This window comes from Dermacentor albipictus, chromosome 1 (genome assembly GCF_038994185.2).
Source record: "Dermacentor albipictus isolate Rhodes 1998 colony chromosome 1, USDA_Dalb.pri_finalv2, whole genome shotgun sequence".
NCBI classification, from domain to species: domain Eukaryota; kingdom Metazoa; phylum Arthropoda; class Arachnida; order Ixodida; family Ixodidae; genus Dermacentor; species Dermacentor albipictus.
In genome coordinates, this window is record NC_091821.1 from 107528245 (window position 1) to 107555409 (window position 27165).

Below are 27165 nucleotides of genomic sequence, written 5' to 3' on the forward strand. Positions count from 1 at the left end.
CCATATTCTTAATGTCAGGTTCAATGTGACACAGCACTGCAACTATGGATATTCATCACCTTTTTACTGCCCTTTCCGTAAGCGCACACAGGTTCAAAACACTGAAAGTGTACTTGCCCACAAGTTTCATAATGTCTGCTTCTACTGAGCCAATATGATCAATGAAGAATGCAATGTCCCTAGTGAAACATTCTGCCGACAAGATGTAGCTTCATCACAGTAGTTTTTACTGCCATTGAGCCAGGCAAAAGCTTACAAATGGGACAAAAAAATATGACTGATGCAATTCCAACAAGGAAAATTCATAACACACAAGCATGGCATTTGCTGATCTTGCAGCATCTAAAAAAGCAGTAGAAAACTCCGTGCATCATTTGTGTTAACTAACGGCATGGTTTATTGTCATAATAGTTAAGCCTTCAGCAAGGCAGTCCTTGGTATGCACACTTGGTCAGGTTTTGTGGGACCCACTGTGACAGACGAATCAGCCTAGTCATTAATGGTAGGGTGAGAGCCAGCAAGATACTCCTGCAAATGTTCCAGAACCACTGTGATCCAATATGAGCTGTGAGCCAATATGATCAATAAAGAATGCGATGCCCCTAGTGAAACATTCTGCCGACAAGATGTAGCCTCATCACAGTGGTTTTGACTGCCATTGAGCTAGGCATATATGCTTACAAATGGGACAAAAAAAATATTACTGATGCAATTCCAACAAGGAAAATTCACAATACACAAGCATGGCATTTGCTGATCTTGCAGCATTTAAAAAAGCAGTAGAAAACTCCATGCATCATTTGTGTTAACTAACGGCATGGTTTATTGTCATAATAGTTAAGCCTTCAGCAAGGCAGTTCTTGGTATGCACAATTGGTCGGGTTTTGTGGGACTCACTGTGGCGGACGAATCAGCCTAGTCATTAATGGTAGGGTGAGAGCCAGCAAGATACTCCTGCAAATGTTCCAGAACCACTGTGAAACAGCCTGCAGAACCAATAAGCAGATAGGAAAGGTCTAGAGAACTGGCTAGTATGCTATGTGTGGAGTGTGCTTTCATTCAAAGCATAGGTGCGAGTCCACACTGTTGATGAATGAGCTAAGCTAAGTGAAGGTGAGACCAGCTTCACGGTATGTCAAGTAGATCTTCTCAATGGAGTTCACATAAGCAGCTGTGCGAAGGTCCAACCCAAGGTTGTACTTCATGGCAGTGCGCATGATTTGCTGCATTAAAACAAGGAAGACACATGAGCATTCAATGCATGTAAGTGAAGGCACACATTTCAAAAGAATATAGATAAGATTTACTAAACTGAATGTGCATTTAGGCAGCTCTACAGTTATCAAAGCTTTATAAGTGCTGCACACAACAGGTATATTTAAAAATGGAAATTTAGCACAGGGTATTCTAAAATAAATATTTTTAACAGTGGCAACAGCTGCACAATATTATAGAATCCATTCAGCAACTTTTGCAATAACAAAAGAACTGCAGAAAGAAGGACTTAGTGGTCTGCAAAAAGTAAGGTAAGGCACTCAAACTTCTACTTACTCTGGCTGACCTCTCCATGGTGTAATCCAGACCAGAATGTACTATGTCCTTTTCTGATGCACCCTGCACAGTATAAGCACAGAATATAAAAAAACCTTAACATTCATGTTATAGCCTAATGTCAATAGAGCCACTTTTTTTTTTTTTTCAGGCATTACAGTGGTTAGAATCAGCATCACAAACCTTAAACATTGCTGAAGCAGTGTTAAGCCATTAGACCTTTTGGCGCAGGCAAAAATCTGATTTGGCGCAACATCAAGCACTTTTGGTGCAGTGTTCAACCAGATACGTTCACAGTTCCATACCAGATATGGTCACAATTTGAACTGAAATTGTCAATAAATATAGCAGAGGCGGCTTTATGCATATCAATCAGGCATTCAGACTGAAAATTACCAAAGTAGTTTCATTATTTTTAACAGAATGGCCTTCCATGTGCATACTCCGCGCTATAATACTGCTTCTACGATTTAGACTTCTATCAGGTGTTGCATGTTTGGCATGCTTCAAACGAGCAACAACAAAAATATCAACAAGACCATGCCCTAGTATGTACAGTGCTCACGGAATGAAACGCGTCAATTTAGGGCTAAGTAATGCGCATACTTTAGTTTCAACCGGCTGCAGTTGGTGTCACATCGACGTAATTCTGGCGCGTACACTTACATCGGAGTCCTCGTCACTTTTGGTGACCAAATTCCTAGCGACATGACATGGTGCTCTCGCGTACTTTGCACATATATGGGGTTGTACTAAATGCTCCGTGTCCTATTTCAATCCGTGAGCACTGTACGCGACTAAACCAAAGTTACAGTGAAGACATCAACAGGTTTCTTCTAATATGCAGAATCTCTCCAGCATATATGTAATATCTATAGCTGTGCCGTCAAACATGTGAAAGCTAATTAAATTACAACCTTAGAATCTGCTCTTCTGATCATACAGGGTTGCAAAGAAGGTCCAGACTTGTAAGCAAATTATAATATGGCAGCAGGTGAGTAGAAGTATTACAACATATTTTTAAAGTGGCACCGCCAACAACTATGCTAAAAAATGTGCAACAGAATATTATCCAAGGCCTCTTTTTGATTTGACATCTTCCTTGAGTGAGTTCCATGCCATGCAGGTATGAGGTATACCGATCTGTAGCATACAGGGTACAAACAAAAATACAGCATGGCAGCAGTACATTCGAACATTCGCCAGAGAGAAATGCAACAAAAGCATGAAAACAGCGAGGGAGAGCTAATGGAGAACCGACAGCATTGGCTATAACCATGGCTAGGGCCGCATCATTGTCTTCCATGATGATGATGACAGCCAACAGCGAGCTTTAGGTTTCAGTTTTACTACCCAGGCTGCATCAACAGAAGGAAGCTTTCATTCTTATACTTCATTTGACACACGCATGATGCAATTTCCAGCTAAAATTCCATTTTGGAGCAGAATGGCACAAAGGACCACTCTTCGCACAATTTGGTGCAATTGGAATAGCTGTTCCACCACTGCTTATGGTAACCTGCAACACATCTTGAAGGTGACAAACCTGTTGTGTCACCAGACCAGTGGTGGTCTGCGATGGAGACCTCACTGCCTAGTGCAGATGATCACGGAACTTAAGATGTGATGCAAGGAGGGGGGGGGGGGGGGGGGCACAGATGGATGGGGGAACAACACTACTATGCTTTACGCTTTTAGCACAGTTTTATCTGTGCCACATTACAAAAGAAAGAAGAAAAATATGTCACACTACAAGTGCCAAGGTAAGGGTATATAATAGGCTTACGGAGATTCTCTTCTGGAACGATTCACTTGGCATGATTGGAATACGGCCACCAGCCTTGCCGAACCTCCTTTCCAAGGATTCTTGCACACTCTCTGCGATACACGAGAAGAAATAATTTTCCATTAACATCATCTTATGACAATGTCCAAACTGTTGCATTCCAGGCAACAAATGGGAACAAGAACAATTAAAATAGGCTGATCAATGCATAATTATCACTGTAAAATTATACCATAATCACTGCTCTCTTGCTACAATAACAACCAAAGCTTGTACGTACCATTTTTATTGTTTCTAATGAAACGAACTGAGCTGTTTCAACTGAGCTATATATAAACTTCTGAGAAAACTTGAATGTCACAGTTAATAACTTGTCACTCATAATGTCACTTCACCTTTATACACAAGTGCATGAAATAAGTAAGTCGATGTCATAGCCCATACATTATGACTATCATAAGTTGTGGTCAAACTGCTGTACTCCTTTACTTTTGCTGTGTCAGCTGTTAAAATCTGTGTCCTGATTCCCCTGTACGTGTCCTCCACCCTTTAGGTCTCCTGCATCTCAGGTGTGTGCAGGATATTTTACAGGAGCAGTAAGGTTAACAATATCATCATAAAATGCACAAACAGTAACTGTCTTACTTCAAGAGCAGCAGTCAAACACTGCGAACTCTCATTTATCTTTTCACACTGCAAATCATATATGCTAGGGCACAATACACTTCAGTGTGCTTGCACCGCAGATAGCTTGCAAATAAGAGGAGACAAACAAGACAAGCTGTATAAATTAAAGACAGTTCTCACCCAAGAGGTGGTAATTGGACTCCCTTTCATACTTGAAGAGAAGCCTGCCATAGCTGACATGATTCAAGTTTTTCAGCCACTCGAAGTAGCTGACTGTCACACCTCCGGCATTGATGTATAAATCGGGAATGACCAGAACATTGCGCTCCATGAGAATCTTGTCTGCAGCAGGAGTCGTGGGTCCATTAGCTGCTTCGGCAATAATCTGAAAGAGGATGGTAAAGTCATTTCACACACATCAAAACCAAGGATTTTCAAAGGGTACACCAGCTGGTATGTTAATGTTCAAGGACAAAACAGAATATTATCTTTTGAGTACCAAAAGAATGTAAACTTCATTCCTCAAAACAGAAAGTTGCAAACAGACTATGAAGGCTTGCCTTAGTACAGTAGTAGAGTTTCTTTTTCATTTGCTGGCTAAACACTTCTTTTTTTTCTTTCGTTTTGTCAAGTACTTCACAAAGGCATCATACTGTAAGGACTGTCCGCTGATTTGTTAAGGCAGCTACTTTTGGGGCATTCTCGAACACTAATTATTGAAACCATCCATACCCACATCTTTCCGGCATCTTCCCTGCATTCCCGGTTTCTTCTGTGGGGATCGAGGCACCTTCCCGCACCTCATCCCCAGCTTGCCTGTGGTGCTTAGCTCGATCTTTGGGAATTGACGCCCAAGTGGCAACATGGCGGACACAGCTAGCGTGTCGGAGCTAATTTCCTGCTCAAACAGTGCTTTTCTTTGTGGGCGCGAGTCACCGCACAAGCACGTCACTAAGACGCGCTATAATTAGCCACCCAAGTGGCAGCCCCCGGGGTGCCACTTGTTTTCTTTTTGCTGAGCACTTCATTGCTGCAGCAGATGCGCACAGGCCCACTACGGGTTGGTTACATGGAACCTCTACTCACGCAACTTCTCATTCTCATGTTACGTGGCCGCTCAATCGATCTTGCAGTGAGCATTTGCCTGTAAGCGCAGTGACTGTCGCACCGTGTTGTATCTTGGATTACCATATTTGCACGATCCTAACATGCACTTTCTTCAATAAGAGTTGCATTAAAATTTGCATGCGTTACAAGTGTATCTAATTCTACTGAAAATCAAAAATGAAACCGATTCTTACAAAAGAAAAGAAACAAAAATCTCAGTGCAACTACCCACACTGCCATTGAATGGGTCAGTTGAAGAGAGCGACGCTCAGAGGCATTGCAAGGTGGGCCCATGGTGTGTGGAATGCCCTCCCGCAGACAGTGGTTGCATGAGCCTTCAAGAAGTGTAGCAGTTCAAATGCATTAAATGGAACTGAAGATGACTTTATGTGGTCAGTAGACAGTGAAAAGGAGGTGTCATCGGACTACGATAGCGACTAGCCGCTAAGATTCAGCTGTGTGCGTGCCAGTGCACCTTTGTATGTTCCATGAAATTATTTGTACACACTGTGCGTCAACTAAGGTTTCGTTACTTGATGTGCGCGGTTGAATTGGCACCAAGTTATTTTTTAGGATATTTGGACGGTAATATAACTGCACGGTACAAAGGGTGAAGCGGTAGAATCGTGCAAATACAGTAACAAATCCATGTTTATTGACATTCTGCTGCTGGAGCCTTCTCTGCACCATGTCGGAGAGTCAACAAACTCTGGCATAGCGCCTTTGTGTGTTGTGGAGTGGAGTGAAGGAGCTTCATGCGCTTTCCCCGACTGTCACTCATAGACATCTCCACATTCAGAATATGTAAGAAGTTTTTAAACAATACATAAATCAGCAATGAATGAATGTGTGTTGTTTAGTGGCGCAAGGGCCAGGTGTGGCCAAAGAGCGCCATGACTTATAATCATAAATCAGCAAGCTTACCGATTCATAAGTACATGAACAATGGCAACAATGATAACCGAGAGGAACAGAAGAGTACGCATTTGGGCTGGTTGGTTCACGATTACGAGCAATAAAATTGGAACAGAGAAACAGCCCACAGAAGAAAACTGAGCTCGCAACAAGTACAGTTTCAGCAAGAAAAGCAAGTTGTTTTAAACTATGAGATTAAAACATTAAAAAATGTCTGCAAATTGCGACAGGGTTCTGCAAAACCTACAATATGCAGACATGCTAACTGTTTTTTCCTATATTTTTTTAATTGTACATTAAATTGCATCCCAGCTATTAGCACCATTTTAGGAGGGGTGGTAGCTTCCAGGATGATGATCATGATGATGGCGTGAGCAGACTATGGCATGCTTTAGGTTTTGGTTTGAGTTTTATGGCTACCAAGGCATCATCAACAGAAAAAGGCTTTCATTCTGATGCTTAATGCAGCTTCCTGCTAAAATGATGTTTTGGAGCAGGATGGCACAAAGGATTGCTCTTGGTGCAATTTAGTACAATTGACACAGCTATTCCACCACTGCAGCACTGAGTAAGGCCACCCTTCACCCACAATGTTACTACACATAGCCAGCACAGTTTTTGACAGAAGAAAAATTCTGTGACAATTCATTGGTAAACGCAAGAAATGTCGCACCTAGGTCACAGATCCACGATTTAAACCGCATTCACCACATTGCAAAGCATTGTTCAGGAGCTCACTGAACACATGTCCTGCGTCTTTCAGGAGCAAAGTGCAACTGACGGTGGTCCAGAGCAGACCACCACACTTAATTTCCTTTCTTCTCGTTCATTACATAGTCAGGGTCTCGAATCTGGCAGCTTTGATGCCTTCAGGTAGCATGTGTGGGTTTATTGACTAGTTGCCTTCACCCAAAAAGTTCATGTACTACACGTTGCCTGTGGTAGAAAGAATGTACCACATCTATCTGCCATGGCCGTAAGTGGTGGCGCTGGCTAACACTCCCAAGGTTACCGTATTTACTAGAATCTAGGCCGGCCCCGATTTTAAGCAGACCCCCAAATGTCCAAAGCCAGAAAAAAATAAAAGAAACTTACCTCGAATGTAGGCTGAACAAAAAAGTGAGGACAGCAGTCACAAAATGAAAGCAGCATTTATTTAATATGAGCCTACCGAGCTCACTCTGCGTTATAATCGCTGCTAGCCTCGTCACTATAGCCCAGACCACGCACACTTGCGGACGCGTGCAAGCGTTAGCGCACCCATGCATCGAAATGCGGCACAATCTCCGTGAACAGCTCCTCCCCGTTATCGCACGCTTATTTTCCTCATAGCTGTCACCTTCTCGTTGCCACACATGCAAAAAGCGTCCCCCGTTACCCCTCCAACGATGGAACATTCATGCCAAAGTTCCACCCAGCTTGAAATTTTGATGATGCCTCTACGGCTAGCGCAACTTTTCGTTTGAAAGAGGCACTATATAGTGGCATTGCCTGTTTGGTGCCATTACGATAACGCCATGCTATGGACCACACCGCACGCCGATATGACACAGGCCAACCATTGCCTTCTTTACTAGATGCCTGCAGAATGGCTTGCGCTCCCAGCGGAACGGGCCTGCCCTCAGTTGCGAACAAACGTTGCGAGGTGGCATTCGTGCTCAACATTCAAAGTGTCAAGAGCATCTTTGGTTTTTAGGTACAATGAGTGGAAAGAAAACTGGGCTGGGCGTAACGTACTTGTGGACCGGAAATAATTGCACAGAGAAGAATCAAGAGAATCAATATCAGCACCCAAGTGCTGATATTGAGGGTTTTGGGAATGATGCCGAAATTATCCTATTAGGTTACATGAATGCCCACACAGAGGATCTAGATGGCTATACTGACAACAACAGGAAGTCAATGCGAGATCTTTGTGAGCAACATAACCTCGTTATCATGAATACAGGGCCTAAGTGTAAAGGGCAGATCACACGGGAAGAGGGAAACTGGCAATCAACCACTGATTACTGTCTGATGATGGAAGGAATTCATGATAAGTTGAGAGAAATGGTCATTGATGAGGAAAAGTATAGCAGCATAGGGAATGACGATAAACACATCATTTTAAACATAGGATATGTAGTTGGGAAAGAGAGCAAGAAGTGCAACATGGCCAGCCTAAATTTGAAAGCTGAACAAATAAATATAGCCACAAGAGACGAGGAAGAACTCGGCAAATGGCCAAATAAAAAGTGGGAATATAATGAGCTTCTAAGTGAAATAACGACAGAAATATGGAAAGAGAAACAACATGTTCGTTGGAAAGGAAAAAAGAAACCGAAAAGCTGGTGGAACAGGGAGATATGAGAAGCGATCGCCAAACGACAGACAGCATCTCGAGAGCACAGGCAGGCAAAAAAAGTGCAGTTGCTGCAGGATGAAGTAGCCAGAAAATGGGAAATATATTGGGAGAAACAATCTATGGTTCAAATACTGGTGCAAGCAAAGATAAAAGGTGAAAATGAACGTTGGTTGTCAGAAATACGCGAGAAAAAGAAAGCCGCACCTAGAATATTTTGGGACCGCAAATTTATTAGGCAGGAAGTCAACAATACAACAACATATCCTAGACGAAGATGGAAACAAACTGGAAGGGGAAGCGGCATTAAATTACATCCAAAAGATAACAGCAGTACCTTTCTAAGGCAATGACAAGGTTGCATTTGAAGAAAAAAGAGGATGAAAGAGAACCAGATGCAAAAGGAGCTGGGCTTACAAATTTCAACTGTAAGAAAAGCCCAAGAGAAAATTCTTAAGTGCAGAGCCAAAGGGCAAGACGAGGTTCCCGTTAGGCTGATTAATGTACTAGGACCAAAAAGTAAGGAAGCTCTGGTGAAAGCAGTGAAAAAAGCTTTAAAAGAGACAAATACCAAACATTTGGCGACACAGTATACAGTAAAAGCTCGTTAATTCGAACCGCAAGGGGAAGCCGCTTCAGTTCGAATTAACGAAAGTTCGAACTAACGAAAGTGAAGGACGGCAACAGTACACTGCGATTTGGAAGCAGTAGGGCATGTCAGAAATTTGGCGTGTCAGAAAGTGATGGCGTGTGCCGCGGGCACACGCCATCTTCAAGTCGAAGCTCTGGGTCCGACTGTGCCACACCACCGATGTCCACCGAAACGAACGTTAGCCGAGGCTTAACACCATCACAATGAATTGCGACGGCCGATACCTCCTAAGCTGAAAACAGAGGTGCACAACCGATGAAGACTGCCGAGACAAAGACGCTGAACATGTGAAGGTGGCGAAAGCCCCGATTCGTTGGTTCTTGATTGCAAGCGCAGCTGCGACGTACTTGATTCGCTGTGTTTTGGAGCTTGCCGTGCCATCTCCGCACAACATTAGCAGCTGTACAAGATTTGCAAAGCCTCCGAGATTCGCAACAGGCAAGAAGTCTCTGAGGTTACGTAGAACGGAGAGGCGGCAGCCGCCGCTGCCTTCTGGCTGACCCCGCGTCGGTTAGATTTTTTTCAGATTTTGCCGTCTCTCGCCGTTCTCTCCGTTTCGGAGGCAATACAGCCTTGTGTGTAGGCAGTAGGCGCGTTTTTCTGGCCGTGTGCCAGGCGAGTGTAGTTCGAATTATCTGTGAGGGAAGCTTCTCGCGTTCGAATTAACGGACTTTTTAATACATAGACTTCTGTGGAGCTTGGCCGGACCAAATCGTACAGTTCGAATTATCCATAAATTCGAATTATTGAAGTTCGAATTACCGAGCTTTCACTGTAATGAATTTAACTCAAAAAGGTAAGGGGAGAAAGAATTTATTCGTATACAGTAGACTCACGATAATTCAAACTCTGATAATTCGTACTTTCGGTTAATTCAAACAAAAATCAAATTTTTGGTTGGTTCGCCATGTTTTCAATGTATTTTAAGGCCGCTTAATTCAAACACCGCAATTCGGTTAATTCGTACTTTTTGCTTGTCCATACCGGAAAATTATCGGCTATCATTGCCACCACTGGTGAAAAATCTGACTTCTTATATCACCACAACAGCAGAAAATGTTAAAATAAGCGCACTATGGCCTAAAAAAATAAAAGAAAGCGAACAAGAACCTAACAAACAAACGTTCGAAACAAAAGCCTCCCGAAGGGCACATTGTTGCTCAACTTTCCATGGCTTGCTAGCATGCTTGCTAGCCAGTTCAAAGCAGGAAGTTCGAAATTAAAACACATAACCCTCAAAACTTGTGGAAATGACGACTGTCCACCTGCGTTTGTCAAAACGCTCAAAACTGACGTAAAACCTGACGTAAAAACAAAGAGCACGAGAAAAGGAAAAAAAAATGGTGCGAAAGTGACGCGAGTAGCATCGGCCGATTCCGAATCACGTGACCGCTCGCGCTTTTCTTTCCCTGGTCGGTCGCCCGCATTGGTAGCATCATGTCTCCGCGGGGGAAGTGCCGAACCCTTTCTGTGAAAGAAAAATTGGCAGCCATAGAAGAAGTTGAGGCTGGAGCGAAGAAGACTTCTGTGGCATTGAAGTATGGAATCACAAAAAGTACGCTGACGATTGTGAAAGCGAAAGACAAGCTGCGAAACAACGCAGGCCATTTCGCTCCCGACAGAAAAAGGCTTAGGGACGCGGCGCATCCGGAGCTTGAGAAGGCACTTTCTCTTTGGCTGAAGCGCGCTTGGAGCTACAGTCTACCAGTAAGTGGACCAATCCTGCGAGAGAAGGCTGAACAACTGTCTTTGCGCTTTGGAATTGAAGACTTCAAGTGTAGTGATGGATGGGTGTCGCGATTCAAGGAGCGACATGGCCTCACTTTCAAAACAGTAAGTGGAGAAGCGGCAGCGGTCGATGAGGCGGTTACTACCGACTGGCAGCAGACGCGTCTTCAGAGCCTACTGCTTGAATACTCCTCGGCTGACATTTATAATGCTGACGAAATGGGACTGTTCTTCAAGTGCCTTCCTCAGCAAACATTGTGTCGCAAGGGGGAACGTTGCACCGGCGGAAAGCTGAGCAAGGAGCGGCTCACAGTCATGGTTTGTGCCAATATGGATGGTAGTCACAAGCCCGAACTTTTTGTTGTTGGCAAATCGAAGCGTCCGAGATGAATTAAAGGCGTCCGAACTCTTCCCGTTTCTTATGCAGCAAATACACGTGCATAGATGACGCAATCTTTGTTTGAGGATTGGCTGCGGAAACTTGACATGCGGTTTAAGCGCGATAAAAGAAAAGTGCTGATGATAGTGGATAATTGTCCCGCTCACGGTGACGTGGAGGGGCTGGAGGCAATTCGTCTTGAATTCCTCCCTCCAAACACAACAGCTGTCCTCCAGCCTCTGGATCAGGGGGTAATCAAATGTCTGAAGATAAACTACAGAAAGCTACTCCTTAAGAGGATGCTAATATGCATGGATAATTCCATGTCGTACAGCGTAACACTGCTGTCGTCTGTGGGAATGCTAGCTGACGCATGGAGTGCAGTAACATCGGCAACGATACGGAACTGCTTCCAGCATGCCTTCCGCATATCAGGCCACACCAGTGATACCTTGCCTGACTGCGCTCGAAATGAAGGTGAAGACTGCCTCCAAATGGAGAGCGATGAAGCAAGGCTAGTGCTTTCTGCACTCCAAGCACACAACATAGCTGCTGACCTCAGTGAATTTGCGGCTGCCAATGATAACCTCTGCGTATGCAGGGAAGACACCCTGGACGACTTGGTGGCTGAGGTGCTGCCAGCACAGTACAGCAGCGAAAGTGAAGAGGAATCAGAAGAGCAATCCTCTGTGACAGCAGCACAGGCGTTTCACTACCTTGCCGAGGTCCGCAAATTTCTGACTGTAGAAGAAAATTCTCAAGAACAACTGGCTGCTCTTAATGGAATAGAGAACTTTGTTCTTAATGCACATGTAAAGAAAAAACAATCAACAATTCATGATTTCTTCAAACGGTCTAGTCAGCCATAGATTTCCATTAAACTTGTTCTGGATCCTTCACCTCTGCTCTGTTTTTACTGTGTAATTAAAGAATGAAATGTTTAAAATATGATTTAAGTGGATAATTCATTGTAATGTGCGCTGTAATCTTGCTCAGAGTCATATATGCGAGAACTTCCGATAATTCAAACTTCCTGATAATTCAAACAAAATCCTGGGGTCCCTTCGAGTTTGAATTAACGAGAGTCTACTGTAGACTGTTCACCATTACATCAATAATATACAGGTTAGCAATGCAAGCCATCAAATTAAAGCTGCAAGCATAGGCAGAGAATAATGGCATTTTGGGAGAACTTCAGAATGGCTACAGAATAGGTAAGCGTTTGGATGATAACTTGTTTGTTCTTACTCAGTGTGTTGAAATATCAAGAGTAGAAAGCAGACCGCTACATATGGCCTTTTTAGACATTACAGGAGCGCATGACAATGTAGACTGCAACATTTTGTGAGAAATTCTGGAAGGGGAAAGCTTAGGCGACGATTGTATGCAGCTTTTGAGAGAGATTTACCTAAAAAAAAAATACCACTTGCATTCAATGGGAAGGGATGAGGAGCGAGGAGAAAGTTGATATCAACAAGGGACTTAGGCAGGGATGCCCTTTATCCCCACTGCTGTTTATGATGTACATGGTGAGGATGGAAAGGGTACTAGAGGAAAGTAATATTGGGTTTAATCTCTCATACAAACAGGGAGGTACAGTAGTAAAGCAGCAGCTTCCAGGTTTGTTTTATGTAGACGACATTGTGTTGCTAGCTAACAAGCAAAGTGATATGCAACATCTGGCTAATAATATCTGTGGATAGGAAGGCAACAATTTAGGTTTGAAACTTAGTGTTAGAAAATCAGGCGTTATGGTATTCAATGAAAACAGTGAACAGACAGTGTCAATTCAGGGCCCGGAAATACCTCGGGTAAAAGAATATGAATACCTTGGTATATGGATAAAAGAAGGCAACAGATATATGGAAACACAGGAAAAAACAATAACAGTAAGAGAAGAGAAATGCGGCCATAACGGAACAGTGCTATGGGGATACAATAGGTACGAGGTGCTCTGGGCTATGTGGAAAGGTGTAATGCTTCCAGGACTTACTGTTGGAAATGCGGTTGTACAATCAAGACTCGATGGCAACCAAAAGTCAGTGGGACCCCTTGCATTGGGCACTCATGGGAAGACTACAAATGAAGCTGTGCAGGATGATATGGGCTGGACAAGTTTTGAAGTGAGGGAACCTCACAGTTAAATTTATTATTAAGAACGCCTGTGGAATATGGAATCAAGTAAATGGGCTGGGAGAGTTCTCAGGTATTTGTACAGGAAGAATGTTGATTCACAGTGGAGGAAAAGAACTAGCAAGCTTACCAGCAAGTATGCAGCCTGTAGGGTGAGCAACACAGCAACAAAGAACATCAAGCGGAAAGTCAGAGAGGCTGAAATAATCTCATGGGAGGCGGCAATAGAAAAGAAACCTGTCACGAGTAACTACTTAAGAGGAAAAAAACGAAATCAGGAAAGAAACAATTTATGATAACTCAAAGGGAAGCTCATTACTTTTCAAAGCGAAATCAGTATGCCTTAGAACACGTACCTATGAAGAGAGATACAAGAAGGAAGAAGAAGCATGTGCTTGCTGCGATAAAGCTAGGGAAACGATGGAGCATGTTTTACTAGAATGTGAAGACATCTGCCCAGCGGTCGATTTAGGCACCACTGGCCTCCTTGAAGCCCTTGGGTTCAGCGAGAGCAGGGGGAAAGTAAACATGTCCGCAGTAGAGATTAAGAAGAGGCAATCGGAAGATTCGTGGAAGAAAAGCAGGGAAACGACAAAAAATGGAGATGTAAAAAAACAAAGTTCACAATAGAGGGTCAGATAATTTGGTTACGAGAATTCATCATTTTTTTTTTTAAACCTAGGTAAAACACTAGGCAGTATAATAGCAACATCTTGGTGGCGCAACCCACCGCCCTGTTCCAAAGGGGACGCTTACAACATACATCCATCCATCCATCATGAAGGGCGGCGGGCGGTGGTGACGACTGGTGACCCAGCGCACGGCGTTTACGTGGTAGGTACCGAGGTGTAACCATGGTCAGCACAATCCTTTGGGTGTGCATATTAAAGGTTGGTTGTCTGGCACTAGAATAGCTGTCGGCTGTAATGCCTGCAAATATCCACTGAGCTGTGATGAAGGTTAGTGGCCTTCCAGATCGGCACGTACACACGAGGAAAATTTCGGAAGCCATGCAAGGTATTGCCCAGTGGTTCTGCCAGCGACATTTGGCGCTCGTGACAGACACTAGTGGAGAGGAGAAAAGGTTTGGCAGCTGGTTTTCCGCTCACGTGGCAGGCATCTAGTAAAGGAGACAATGGGTCAACATAGTGACAGCACTTGTGTACTTCGGTTGGCTACTGGCGCGGCTAATATCGGTTGCGATACTGACTTTTCTAGATGGCGCTAGCTATGCACCATATATATAATTTTCAATTACAAACTGGCACGTTTATTAAAATCCTCGAATTTAAGCCGACCCTAGAGTTTGGTATATGATTATTTGAAAAAAGCTATCGGCCTAGGTTGAAATAAAGATGGTGGTTCTAATATACAGATATAAATGCCCCAGAAAGTGGATGAGAAAATGGCACCACAATAGCTCAAATTGATAAGAGCATCGCACGCGTATTGCGAAGACATGGGTTCATACCTCACTTGTGGTCAGTTGTTTTTGTGTCCACTTTCATTTCCATCTGTTTATTAGTTTTGAAATTCAAGCAAGAACTATGAATAGTTTCCCCTATGTTCTCCGTGTCATTGTTTGTTGGCTTCTTACGATTTGACTAATAAAAATCGGGTTCCTCGGTTTCATTTTTTCTTGTTCATATAATTCAAATACACATACACACTCTTAACTCTCTGATCCCCTCTCTGCTCCTACCATGCAACCAGCTTCCGACACTTCACAGATAGACACGCACACTTTTTTTCAACTGAACACTCCTAATGCTAACGCCTTAAAACAATTTGTTTGTGGGACTGAAATTTTACATGTATGTTTGAGGTTTCATTCAATTCTTAAGCAAGAAATACAAGTTATTACCTTGCACTTAAACTTGTTGGCATTGTTCTTCGTGATTATCTTCTCAAGCGCTGCTGGCACAAATATGTCACAATCTTCATAAATCAGGTTCTCACCCTTGTAAGGCTCAGCACCGGGAAAGCCATTGATTGTGCCATTGTTCTGGGCAGAGAACAAGATCAAGGTGTTACACTCATGCTGTTATATGTGTAAGAAAGAAGGTTTGCCTCTAGGCATAAGGTGGCCAGGCAGTCAAGCAACTTAAAGGGACACTAAAGGTAAATACTAAGTCAACGTGTAGCGTTTGCATTCCATTCCAGAAACCACGCAACGCTTGTTTCGTGCCAAAAAAAAAAATGGTTTATGAGAAAAGTGCACCTGAAGGATCCGAATACCTTTTTCGAAATTCAAACCTCCTGCCACCCAACCGGGGGAGTGGCGACATTGCATATGCCATTACCCCCATTTGCTGCCGTCCTTGAGTAAAACGGTGCCCGATAGACGGTGGTACCAAGCCAAGACAGAGCGGTGGATTTGCTGCTGCAGCTGCTTTTTGGTCAAGTGGCGTAGACCGTTTGGGCATCCCGCAACATCACATAGAAGTTGAATTCTCTGCTACTTGTAGTTTGTGCGAGTATTGTGAGCCAGCAAAACGAGCGCAGCGCTATGCGATGACGAAACTACTGAAATCCAAAAGTGCAGGCGGCGCGGAGTCGAGTGAAAACGAAACCTTCGACCACCCCATCGTTGTCAAAGGTAATTTCAATTAGTTTTTTTTTCTAAAAATGAAATAGAACTGGACAAGTAGCATATTATTTCGTCTTACAATACAAGGATGTTTTCAATTAGTGGTTGAGTACTAGTGACAGAATTTAACTGAGGAGTGCTTTCGTCATTGGGCAAGTACTTGAATGTCCCTAATCACGTCCTGCATTTACCCCGATTTCTCAGTTATTAAGGCTCTGTTCACGATAATATTCATGCCTTAGAGATTCTCGAGCACTAATCTATCACTTTAGCTTGACTTAATATTTGCCTTTAGTGTCCCTTTAAAGAACTACACAAGTCTCGCACTTCTATATTCTTCTTACCAGAACATTCACTGTGACACCCATGTCAACATTATTTATAGAAATACAACATGCAACTCTTCATCTAAATGCCTACAAATAGGACTGACATTTTAGAAGCACACATACAGGTGCAAGGAAAGCATAGCAGCATGAATTAGCACAGCACAAAGAGAAAATAGCTGCAATCTTTATACCTGAACAAACTAAGCCAGTAACAAGTGCTTTTAGACATATACAATTTCCTTCCAGTTCAATCTGGCAAACAAAAACAGCTTCGCTGACTGTGACTAAGGATACTCAGCATGGTGAACTACTGTGAACAAAAATGTAGAATTGATCAGGGAAAAAATTGTATCCCCCCCCCCCTAAAGACTTCTACTGTAATTTTTTTATTTCATGCTATACAAGAATATTTTTGCTTCATAACAACATAAATGGTTGATCAAAGCAGTTCTTTTGACATTTGATTAGCTCACTGTGGTACTGCCTCAACACCACAGTGGCAAGCAGTCTAAGCACACTGTAAACAATATATTTGCTTGGCATGAAAGTTATGCATGTTAGCAGTACCTTCTTTCAGTCATAGGCAAAGCCAACATTTTTGTTTCGGCTGTACGTCTCACTATGTATTATTGCACACAGCATATGACGTATATGCTGCGATGTTGGTGTTAAGCCACTAACCACATACTGAACCACATAAATTGCAAGAAACCGAATTTCTTGAACTAAAAACACTCAGTTATGATTAAAGAAGCATCTTGCACATACACATATCTTTATTATGCTGCAATTGGAATTTTAAAGATTTAGAAATTGTACAATCGACCACACCAACAAAATGATACAAACTTTTCTTCCTAGAAGTTAAAGTACTGTTAACACTTAAAATGCGCGAGATGCATGTCTTATGGCACTTCTGTTGCTTTCCAAATACCAAATTTGTAAATCTTGCATTGAACAAGCTAGCAATTCATATATGCATATGTGGTGCAGCTAAGATGAGTTGATTTTAGCACAGCAAAAATGTTGCGACAAATGAAAGGGCTTTTGTAATAGTCACGCTAAACATGATTCCTCCCTAAAAAGCCACATTCCGGAGATCTTAGTCGCCAACTGGCAGAGCTAAGCAAAAGATGCATGCAAATGTCCAAACCAGTATGTTGATCATTCCTAGGAATGTCCATGTTGAGCCACTTAAGAAGTGCAGACAAGACAGCACTTCAGACTGGTACGCACGGCTGCCACATTTTTACCAGCACTAACAGCTGTCAATAACAATTGAATTAAAACAAGCAGGCCACAGCTGTTCTGTTACTGCTACTTGGAATGCCATGGCATCAGTAAAGGTTATTCAAATGTACACCCCAAACAGGATGGTTATGTCACAGAATATGTGTCACGAGGTAGAAAATTAGCTTAACGAGTCCCTGCAACACCTTTTATAAGAAAGTGCAAATTGTGCCTGGTATTTAAAGAGCACTTCCTCAATCTTTTCCGACAGACAGTTTCTGAATGCACATTATATGAACAGTCATTGGAAATAATATGCTGCCACGCCCTTGCACCCTTAATCCCTTTGCATTTAAAGAACTGCGCTCAGGGCTGTTCTGCCATGCCCACACAGAGTGATGCCCCCATGCTTTTCCCATTACCACAGTGAGTTTATGCATCAGCATGACCTGGAGAAGGTCACTCTGTGACCTTCTTACACCCGTCCTCCCAATTCCCTCTCTCTCAATGGTCATAACAGCGCAGAGCTATTTATTTATCACTAAATGGTGCCACTGCCTCATCAGTAATGAGATTTCTTTACTTTAGCTTCTGCTAGAGGCACTACTTAATTGCAACAGCTAAGATTTGCAGCTGATGGCCACTGATTAAATGTCCATACAAGTATGCAGGAAATCGAAATAAATTTTTTAAAGGCGAAGGAAAATGCAGATAGTCTTTTAAACAAAACTGTAATGTAAGCTAACTGCTGCAACTACAGGAACAATATTAGGCTCAGATATTTACCACAAGATTTTCTAACTAAGCAGGTTTGTTTACTGTCTTCACAAAGTGTTGCTGAGCCCCATTAAGGTGCAAGTAACTGACAGTCACTATGAAACAATTTCACAATGGCCTCAACAACCAGCTGCATAACATTAACCTATTTTATTTAGTGACTGAGAAGCGGCTTCAATTCTTAGCAACTTCAAATGGTACTTGACCATGAGTTACTCTCAAAAACTGCACTGGATTTTTATTTGCACAACTAGGGGCCCCCTTCACAACTCTGAGTTATAGGGCCCCACCTTTATACTATACCCAGTGTACTCATCACGTGATCAATAAAAGAACTTGAACTGGAACTTGAATCCCATCATACCTTTCCCAACACTACTGAAAGCTGCTCTAACATTACTCTGCATTCCAAATGGCTGCTCCAATGTTCCAATAGTGCCCCATCATACAAGATATGGGCAAAGGCTGGTTCCTCACCGACATGAAAACAATGTGAACTAAGATCGTAATGTACATATGTAAAAAGCGGCGAGGAACTTAAAAATATAAAATATGAGTTAAGTATGCTTTACCGTAGCAGTTTTTATCACTTGTTTCTTCTTATGTGATGTCCCACTAGAGATGAGCACTCTTTCACACAACAATTTAGAGGAGGGTCTAGGGTTATGACAGCCAGTGTCGGATGTCACCTGCACACAGGCTTCTACCACGGTTGGCAGCACTGGTTTTGCCACCCATCTCTCAAGCTTCAAGTTTGCTGTACTCGGGGACAACTTCCTGTGCCTATGCAGCGGAAGCTACGAGTATGAGGGGCCGGCTTTCACAAGCGCGTTGTTATGGGCAAGCATAGATGCCAGCAGAAAGCTGCCACACACACTTGCGAGCCAGAAACACAGGCAATCACGGTACTAGACCTCTAGAACAATGTAGCAATACGGCTGCGGGTTTTATTCTGGACACATGTTAAAATCCGCCATGTTGTTCAAATCTCAAAGTCGCGTAATCTGATTAGCAGAGAGCAGCCTGAGAGCCTGCTCTCAACCAATCAGATGAGACAACCTTGAGTTTTCAACAATATGGTAGATTTCAACAAGTATTCAGAATAGCTCACCCGTAATCGCGGATACGACCTTCAGCGTACCGATACTGATCATGCTGCTCGTGCTTACCGCACTTAGTGGAAGAGCTCTTCTCCAGTCGTCATCGTTGCGGGCATCTATTCCAACGTGGTCGTGGCTTTTTCTTTTACTTGATTTCATTATGTTTTTAAGATGCTGCATTTTTCTATATGTGCAATATTTGCCCTAGTACAGTGCCTACATGTCTGGCTCATTTACACTTTCAAAACGTTACATTCTTAACAATGGTGCGGTGTGACCGAATGTCCCGCATGCAGGCGAGGCCGGTACGAGGCTACAAAGCCAAGGTAAGCCCCGTGCACTCTAACGCTAGAGGGACGACGATGCGCAAATAAAAGCCTCGTGGGATTTGGAGTAGTGCTATCTGCTGGAGATGGCTGCGAAAAGAAAGGCTGAGTAGCCGTCTGTGCTGTCGTTTTTTTCCGCTAAAAGTGACTGAAAAAGTGACCAGTGATGCCAAAGAATATATGCAGCTGGAGGCACCCGATGTGGATGCTGTTGAGCAGCTGACATCATCCATGTCGAAGAGACCGAAATTGAGTGCACATGACGGTGGCAGTTCAACCTCAGCCTTGAAGCAACGTGCAGTGCACCAAATAGTGGCGAAGACACCAAGCAAGCATCAGTCTTCAACACATCTTGGATTTGTAACCATCCTTAGTTTTTCTACATCAAAGGTTGGATGTTTTGCAAGGTGTGCATAAAATACAACAAGAGGCCGTTCAAGAAGCCTGTGTAGAATGAAGAGCCATGCAAGAGGATACGGTTCGGAAGGGTCATACCTTATGCTCCCACCGCACATGGTATACTGCGAGAGACTTTTCAGCTAAGAAACTTATCCAAGACACAACTGAGTAATGGACTGCCTCATTCGTATGCATGTCAAGGGCCTGACATCAGTTAACAGCTACGCATATGATACGGTAGTGGAAAAGTGGGCCAAGTTGATGAATCAGAGGCTTGAAGCTAAGAAACTTAGCTTCAAGCCTCAGCATAGTATATGCGAAGCGCAGAAATACAAGCCTCTTCCATTGTTGCATTGTGTGATTGCACTCTAATGTCTGTTGCATTGTCATTATTCCGTATGTGCTAGTGCCTCCAGCCCCACAGTCCCAAAATGTCCACCTCTAAAAATTTTCTGGGAAGAACCCTGCCTGCACATATATGCTGCCAGTGTACTGTAGCTACTGCATACACACCAAGCCTAACTGCTATTAGGATGATAAAACATTCTATTATCATTCACAAACATAATTTTAAAAACATGAACCATGGAAGGTTTTTCTGGTAAAAACCACATTTTTTCAAAAATTCAAAAGAAAGAAAAGAAATACCCAAATACCCAACTTATGGCACCTAAATTTAGGAAAATACAAAAGTTGAAACATAGAGCCAAAAACATAAACTACAAATATCAGTTCAGAGGTACTAACAGTAGTGAAAGACAATCCTTACAATTTTCCACTCTTCAATCTCCTTTGGATCAATGCCATTAGGGTTGAAGATTGCGCCATCCACTTCCTGGATGCCAATGCATCGAGCACCAGCTCTTGTTAAGTAGCGTGTGCAATGAAGTCCGACATTTCCAAGGCCCTATAAGAGAGTTGCACCTTGTGAACAGAAGCACAAAACACACATGTAAAAAGCGCATTCAAGGCACCTGTCTGCCGACTGCCATATAAACTGGGATATATAAGTACAAGGAATTTTTTTTTGAAAAAGCAGACTAAAGTCACCGCTCATTTCATAAAGCAGCCCTTAGCAACCTGCAGCGTGCATGTTGGCGAACGCATAGTCAAACCTGCGTCCACATCCAAATGTGATTGCTGGCATTTTTTGTTTCTTGTCATTGGGTCTTGTATGCGCTCTTCCGATCAACCTCATGTGTGTGTGTATGTATGTGTGGGAGGTTTTTTTTTTTTTTTTTTGTCAGGTGAGCAATGAGTAGAGGCATGCAGAGAGTTTTCAGCAGCGTTCAAGAGGTGTAGATATTGCCGAAATATATGGCAACACGGCCGCTCAGCGCCAGTTTGGCATTTCTGAAAAAAAAGTGTGTGATATTAGCGGGCACAAAAAGGGGAAAACTCAGCATGCAACCTACAAAAAATGTCATTTCATGGGCATCGTGCAGTGCATCCACAGATTAAGGATGCACTTGCAGACTTTGTACGTGGCACTCGCTACTGGTGGCAGTGCCATTGTAAAAATTAATGCTTCTCAACAACCTTTTTTCTAGTTTTATTTCACTTCAAGAAGTGGACCTATCGTGCCACTCAACCTATATTCCTGTTCATACGGTATTTTGATACACCACATTAACGTCATAGAGGTGTGCAAGAAATTCTTACCTGGACAATGAATGTCTTTCCACCCCAGCCAGGGGTTGTTCCAATCATGCTCATGAAGCTTGCTTCATTGATGAAGTTGTCGATACCGTGGAAGACACCCTACGGAGGTAAAACACAGAAAACAAGAAAACAGTTGCACATGCTAGACATGAAATATCCAAACCCGAGACTTGCCAACCAGACAATGAAGAGAACTTACTCGCCCAGTGGCAGATACCCTGCCATGAATGCCACCTTGGTTGATGGGTTTGCCAGTGATACAGGCATGAGAGTTCAAATCACTATGTCCTGACAAAGGAAAACATAAGACTCAAGTAAGCTGGCTCAAAAAGAGATCAGTCATAAAAATAAGGCACTTGAACAATTCGACAATTCAATATAATACAAAAAATAAACATTTCATCTTTAATAAATGGCATCATATATTAAAATATATACCAAGCAACCACAATAGCAATGCTAGCAAATAAGGTAGCAATGCTTTGAAAAACAGCACTTAACCAAAATGGTGCAGTATAGTTGCAACAATAACTATAGCTACTATTAATCTAAACTCCAAAAAACTGTACTAAAATTACTACAAAAGCCAACTTCCCCACTGTGTGCATATGCTTGCAGTGAAGCCAGCCGATGAAGTTTCGTGAGCAGGCTTTCCCACACACATACCACTTGCTCTAACCAAGATAGCCTCGTTCCTGCTCAAGGCAAATAGCTGCTAGGTTTCTACATCCCATCCCAAGATGCATTGTGGGCTATGCAGGAAGTTAAATGGAGAGCTCTAGATTATTTCTGGCCTCCTGAAATACTTTATGAGCACTTAAATAGGCACACAAGTCCTCCTGAAATACTTTATGAGCACTTAAATAGGCACACAAGTGCATTCACATTCTTGCCCATCAAAATGCCACTGCTCCAGCTTGTATTCAGGCCTACAACTCGGAAGAGAAATAATGAGACTGACGCTACTATTCAAGTGATGCCAGTTCCTACCGATAGTTTGAGAGTAGGTGTCGGCAATCCAGCTCATTTCTCTTTCACCAGTCCCCATGTCAGGTGCTGGCACATCAACTCCAGGACCTAAGGGTAGAATTATATATGTATGGTCAATAAAACAGTATTCGTGAGAAAATAAATTCACACAGAAACTCCTGTCGGAGTTGTCTAAGTATGCATAAGCATTGTGCCACTTGCTTATCTTCACGCAGCCCAGTGTCGTTATCAATGTATTGAAACTTGATCCAACCAGTATAAACAACAGCGTTGCGGTGACACGAACTGCTGCAGACGGCAGCACAAGGTTGACTGACGACACAAGCAAACTACTGCAGGTGGCAGACAGCACCAGGTGCGCTGATGACGTTCCAATCATTATTATAATCATCCAATCATCCATCCGCATCAAACTACTGTAAACTGTACTCCGGCGGCAGCTGCGTATGCGCGGCCGCACAAGAAGTATCCTGAAAGCAATCGGCAATGGGGAGAGAGTGCACGGAGTGCTGATAACTTCATGTGTGCCGAGTTCTCGCTTAGTTCACATTAAAGCAAGACGCAGCACGAAGGTGAATTCACTCGCTACTGCGGGCCCCATCTTGAAAGCGATCGTCTTGCATGATGGATGGACAGACAGTTGGACGAGTTTCCTCATTGGATAGGCATAGAAATGCTTACGAAATTTTAAAAAAGGAAAAAAAACTGCCATTTTTTATGTAACAGTCTACAAGTAATTAGGCTAGTGAGTAACATTGGTCCCAGTGAGTCAATGATTAACAGACATAATTCACACAAAAGAATAAAAACCTCTATCTTATTTATATTTTCCTTATACATTTCACAATTCTCTCAGAACAAAATGATCGAAAGGAAGGAGCTCTACATTTTAAATGGAGTCTTATCAACCATGTGTGCTAAACACACAATACAGGGTGACCGAAAAATACTGTAATGCAAACAAACAAAATGGGACGTGCTTTATTTGATTCAAAAAGCCATTCAATGTCCACCTTGTGCTTTGATGATACAGGCTTGAAGACGTTTCCGGAAATTCAATATAGCCGTAACATTTTCTGGAGCGATTTCGACCCAGGCTTTCTGCAGAGAATGTATAAAACATTTGACGGATTTGTGCTTGAAAGAGCACGCTTTTTACTCCAGGATTCCCCAAACAGCGAAGTCCATTAGACTGAGATGGGGGGGGGGGGAGGGAATTTGACAGCCAAATGTCTTTCCCCAGGAAGCCAGGAAGGTTTGCCTCAACCCACTCATGAGTAGTCTTCGCTCCTTGGGCAGGGGCCCAGTCCTGCTGCAGCCACCAGTCAATGTTTTGTGCATTCTTTCGATCCCAGGGAATGACAGCACCCTCCAGGATCAGCTTGTGGTAGGTTTCCGCATTGAGTTTGACCCCTTTCGGCAGAAAAACGAGTTCGGTCTTGCCAAGGCACGAAATTCCGGCCCACACCATGGTACTATTGGGAAAATAAGTTTCTTCCACACTGACAGTTCGCAAAGAACCCTTCAGAAACAATTCAGTTATTCTGGGAATTCCAAGCAGGCTCAACGGTGAAAAATCTTCTCATCGGTAAACAGAATCGGGCTCAGGGCTCCACCATGGCTCAGCTGCTTCACCCTGCAGCACTTTTCCAGCCTGAAGGCCTTCATTTGGTCCGTGAGCAACTGTCCTTTTGCTGGTTGGCACATCGTAAGCTTGAGATCGTCTTTGACAAGGAGCTGCATGGTCGAGTTGCTAACTCCGTGCTCTCAGGTGAGTTTTCTCTTCTCAGTGGATTTCTCACAATTTTCTTGCCGACTCCCAATTTCAGCTCCCTGGTGCTTGCCGTTCAAGGCCTCCCCCTTCGTTGCCGGTCCTTGACGCCCCCTCTCTCCTGAAACCATTTGACGAAGCGATGAACTTGAACACGCTGCAATTTGAGCATCTTCGCTATCTGTGGAATCATCATCCCCTGCTCGAGGTGGGCAACGACTGTGTGGTGCAACTCTTCAGAGACCATCTTTCCTAAAAAAACGGGACACCAAGAACAATAAAAATAGTAGTGCTATATCAAAAAAACTCAAAGAACTCAAATTGAATCATTTTAGTCCTGAAAAATTCAAACAATATAAAATAAAACAAAATTCAAAGTGTGTTCCAGTATTTTTTCAGTCACCCTGTACATAACAAGTTTCTTAATGGAGTAGGAAATAAAATGTTAATGAACAGGGCAATGCAAATGCAAGCACCATGCCAGCCTTTTTTTTTTGTATACAGCACACAATAAATAGGCAACATGCTCCAAACATATATAACAAGAGACAGCTAATGTAACCTTCACATACAAGTTGTTCAATGCACCTGCTTACCAATCCAAAGTACATCACGAAACAGGTTTACCAACCTAGAATTTCATGACGAAGTATGAAACCCACCTAAAAAGCCCTTTTTTGCCAGTTGCAAAGCGAAATTTCGAGTGATTTTCTCAAGCTCAAACTCGCTGAACTCCCTCGGGTTGATCTTCAGTCCTGCTTTGCCACCACCAAAGGGAACATCCACCACGGCACACTTGAAAGTCATCAGGGCAGACAGAGCCTTGACTTCATCTAGGCTCACATCTAAGCTGTACCGAATACCTGCAAAGAGGTGAAGCACACGTAACAAGTTTGGCAACGTTTAGTCGGCAGAAATCAAAAGCAGGAGTGTTCTAGCAAGAGACAAAGGTACAGTGAAAACTACTAGACAGGTAAATAAAACACTCTCTTTTTTAAAATAGTTATCTAGAGGCAGTCATTACCTACTATGAAGCAGTGTCAGCTGGTTAAGGGTGAAAAAGAAAAAAAATATGTGTGCAGAGCAGCATTCACAATGTTAAAGGCGGCATCAGGATATTACTGCACTTGACTATCTACAAATTGAAATCATGCAGCCATACTTTATCAAACTAACACAAGCCTACTTTTGGTATTTCGACTATTATAATGTGCGGCATATATGCAGGTTAACACATCACTACAAATATTGTTTCAATTTCAATTGCTGCGTAGAAAACAAAGCAAAATTTGACGACGACTTTTGGTATACACAGCTGATAATGGGCTATGACATACAGCAATGTATGCTGCTGTGTTTCTTTTTTTTTCCAACAGCTACCTAACATGTATAACCATCACCTTGTTAAGGGCCGTGACATTGAGATTGGCGTTTTAGGCCATACGTAAAACTTTTCTGCTATATTACTGACTCGAGCTAATTAGAGTTAAGACTCTACTCATAAATATTACCGCAGAAAACCGCGGCGCACTATCTATCCCCGGTCCCGCAAGCAAGGTAGAGCACTTTAAAAACGGATAGAAAAGAAGAGAAAAAAATTGGATAAACGAACTTTTGTAGGTCGTTCTCCGAATTAAAACACGTGTGTGGCACATGGTCTGTCAGGAAAGAGTGGGCCTTGATGACCTAGAGCTACCGACGCAGAGGGTCATTTGGTGATAAAGAACGTAGTTGACCTCCACATGATAACGAAAATTGAAAAGGAAATTGCTTGAAGAGTAAAAGTCTCAACGGCAATGGCTTCCTTTTTTATTTAGCTGGCGAAGTGGCTATCTATCATGATGCTGTCTCCTTGATAAAAAGCAACGAAGAATAACGAGAAGGCGCAGAAGAGCTCGCGTAGAGAGGGAAACTTTCTTAGCACCTGGATGGGTCGCAAAAGCTGTGCTCTTTGGCTTCGCAAACGTGCGCGGCATTTTTCCTTTTTTTTTTCCGAGTGGCTCACATAGCGCTCGCCAAATCCAGCTTGAAACAGGTGGCCGAACAGAGGTCCCGTCCGGAAACCCGTTGGAGCTGGACCAAACGAGTCACGCGCGCTCCACGACCGCCTGCGCATGCGGCGTATGCGCATACCGCGACGGTCCGTGCATACAACGATCACGCCCTTCGGGAAAGCAGCCTCCTTGCACCTACCTCCTTTGCAGGGCGTCCGGTGATGACTGTGCTGTGCCCGCCACCCGTTGATCATCACGTATTCCCCATTGTCCCTCTTCAAAGGGAAGGACACCTCAAGCACCGCATGGCAAGGTCCGAGAAGGGCGAGATACCCGCGAACCTTCTTGCGCTTCTCCTCCAGACTAAGCTTCCCTTTAAACTCCTCCACTAATTTGTCCTCAACAACTTGCCAGCCTCGATGGTAGAAGTACTCGACCATGTGAAAAAACGAAGGATCCTCCGAGTCCTCTACGTATTGAAGATGTTCGGGCATCTTGTGGTCCGAATAACTCCGCCTTTGGTATTGTGAAACCATGGGCGCGATCGCCGACTTCACGGTCTTCCGACATATTCCTGCTTGGCCGTACACGTTCGCAAGTTGCCTCAAGGTGACTGCTCCGCACTTCAGCATCTTGAAAGTGTGTGCCTCCGGTCACTGCAAACTGAAATCTCTCACACTAAAAAAAAAAAGTAGCTAAGACGGTCTAACTCCTCCACCCATACAGACCTAACTTTCACTTTTTGGGCAGGGCTTGGCAACTGGATACGATTAGTGCC

The 27165-nt window shown here is 43.2% G+C and overlaps 1 protein-coding gene across 2 annotated transcripts; it reads right to left on the reverse strand.

Moving 5' to 3' along the window:
- Positions 1 to 204: 204 nt before the first annotated feature.
- Positions 205 to 27165, reverse strand: Gdh (glutamate dehydrogenase, mitochondrial). 2 transcript variants are annotated; one of them, XM_070524452.1, is made up of 11 exons: positions 26587 to 27165; positions 25056 to 25256; positions 22623 to 22709; positions 21832 to 21920; positions 21633 to 21731; positions 20740 to 20877; positions 15084 to 15224; positions 4145 to 4349; positions 3338 to 3429; positions 1552 to 1614; positions 205 to 1223 (listed from the first exon to the last, which is right to left on the reverse strand). In XM_070524452.1, exons 1-11 carry the CDS (start codon positions 27017 to 27019, stop codon positions 1104 to 1106), a joined length of 1668 nt encoding a protein of 555 aa, XP_070380553.1. In that variant the 5' UTR covers positions 27020 to 27165; the 3' UTR covers positions 205 to 1103. The 2 variants fall into 2 exon arrangements, with proteins under 2 accessions (XP_070380553.1, XP_070380554.1); XM_070524453.1 differs by lacking the exon at positions 26587 to 27165 and adding an exon at positions 26318 to 26446.

What these genes read in the sequence shown, in the direction of transcription:
- Gdh (XM_070524452.1), bottom strand. Translation starts at nt 27,019, where the DNA reads ATGCTGAAGTGCGGAGCAGTCACCTTGAGGCAACTTGCGAACGTGTAC. An exon ending in AGATTGAAGAGTGGAAAATT is followed by an intron (nt 15,225 to 20,739) that starts GTAAGGATTGTC and finishes TTCTCTGCCCAG; the next exon opens with AACAATGGCACAATCAATGG. An exon ending in CCATGGAGAGGTCAGCCAGA is followed by an intron (nt 1,224 to 1,551) that starts GTAAGTAGAAGT and finishes GTTTTAATGCAG; the next exon opens with CAAATCATGCGCACTGCCAT.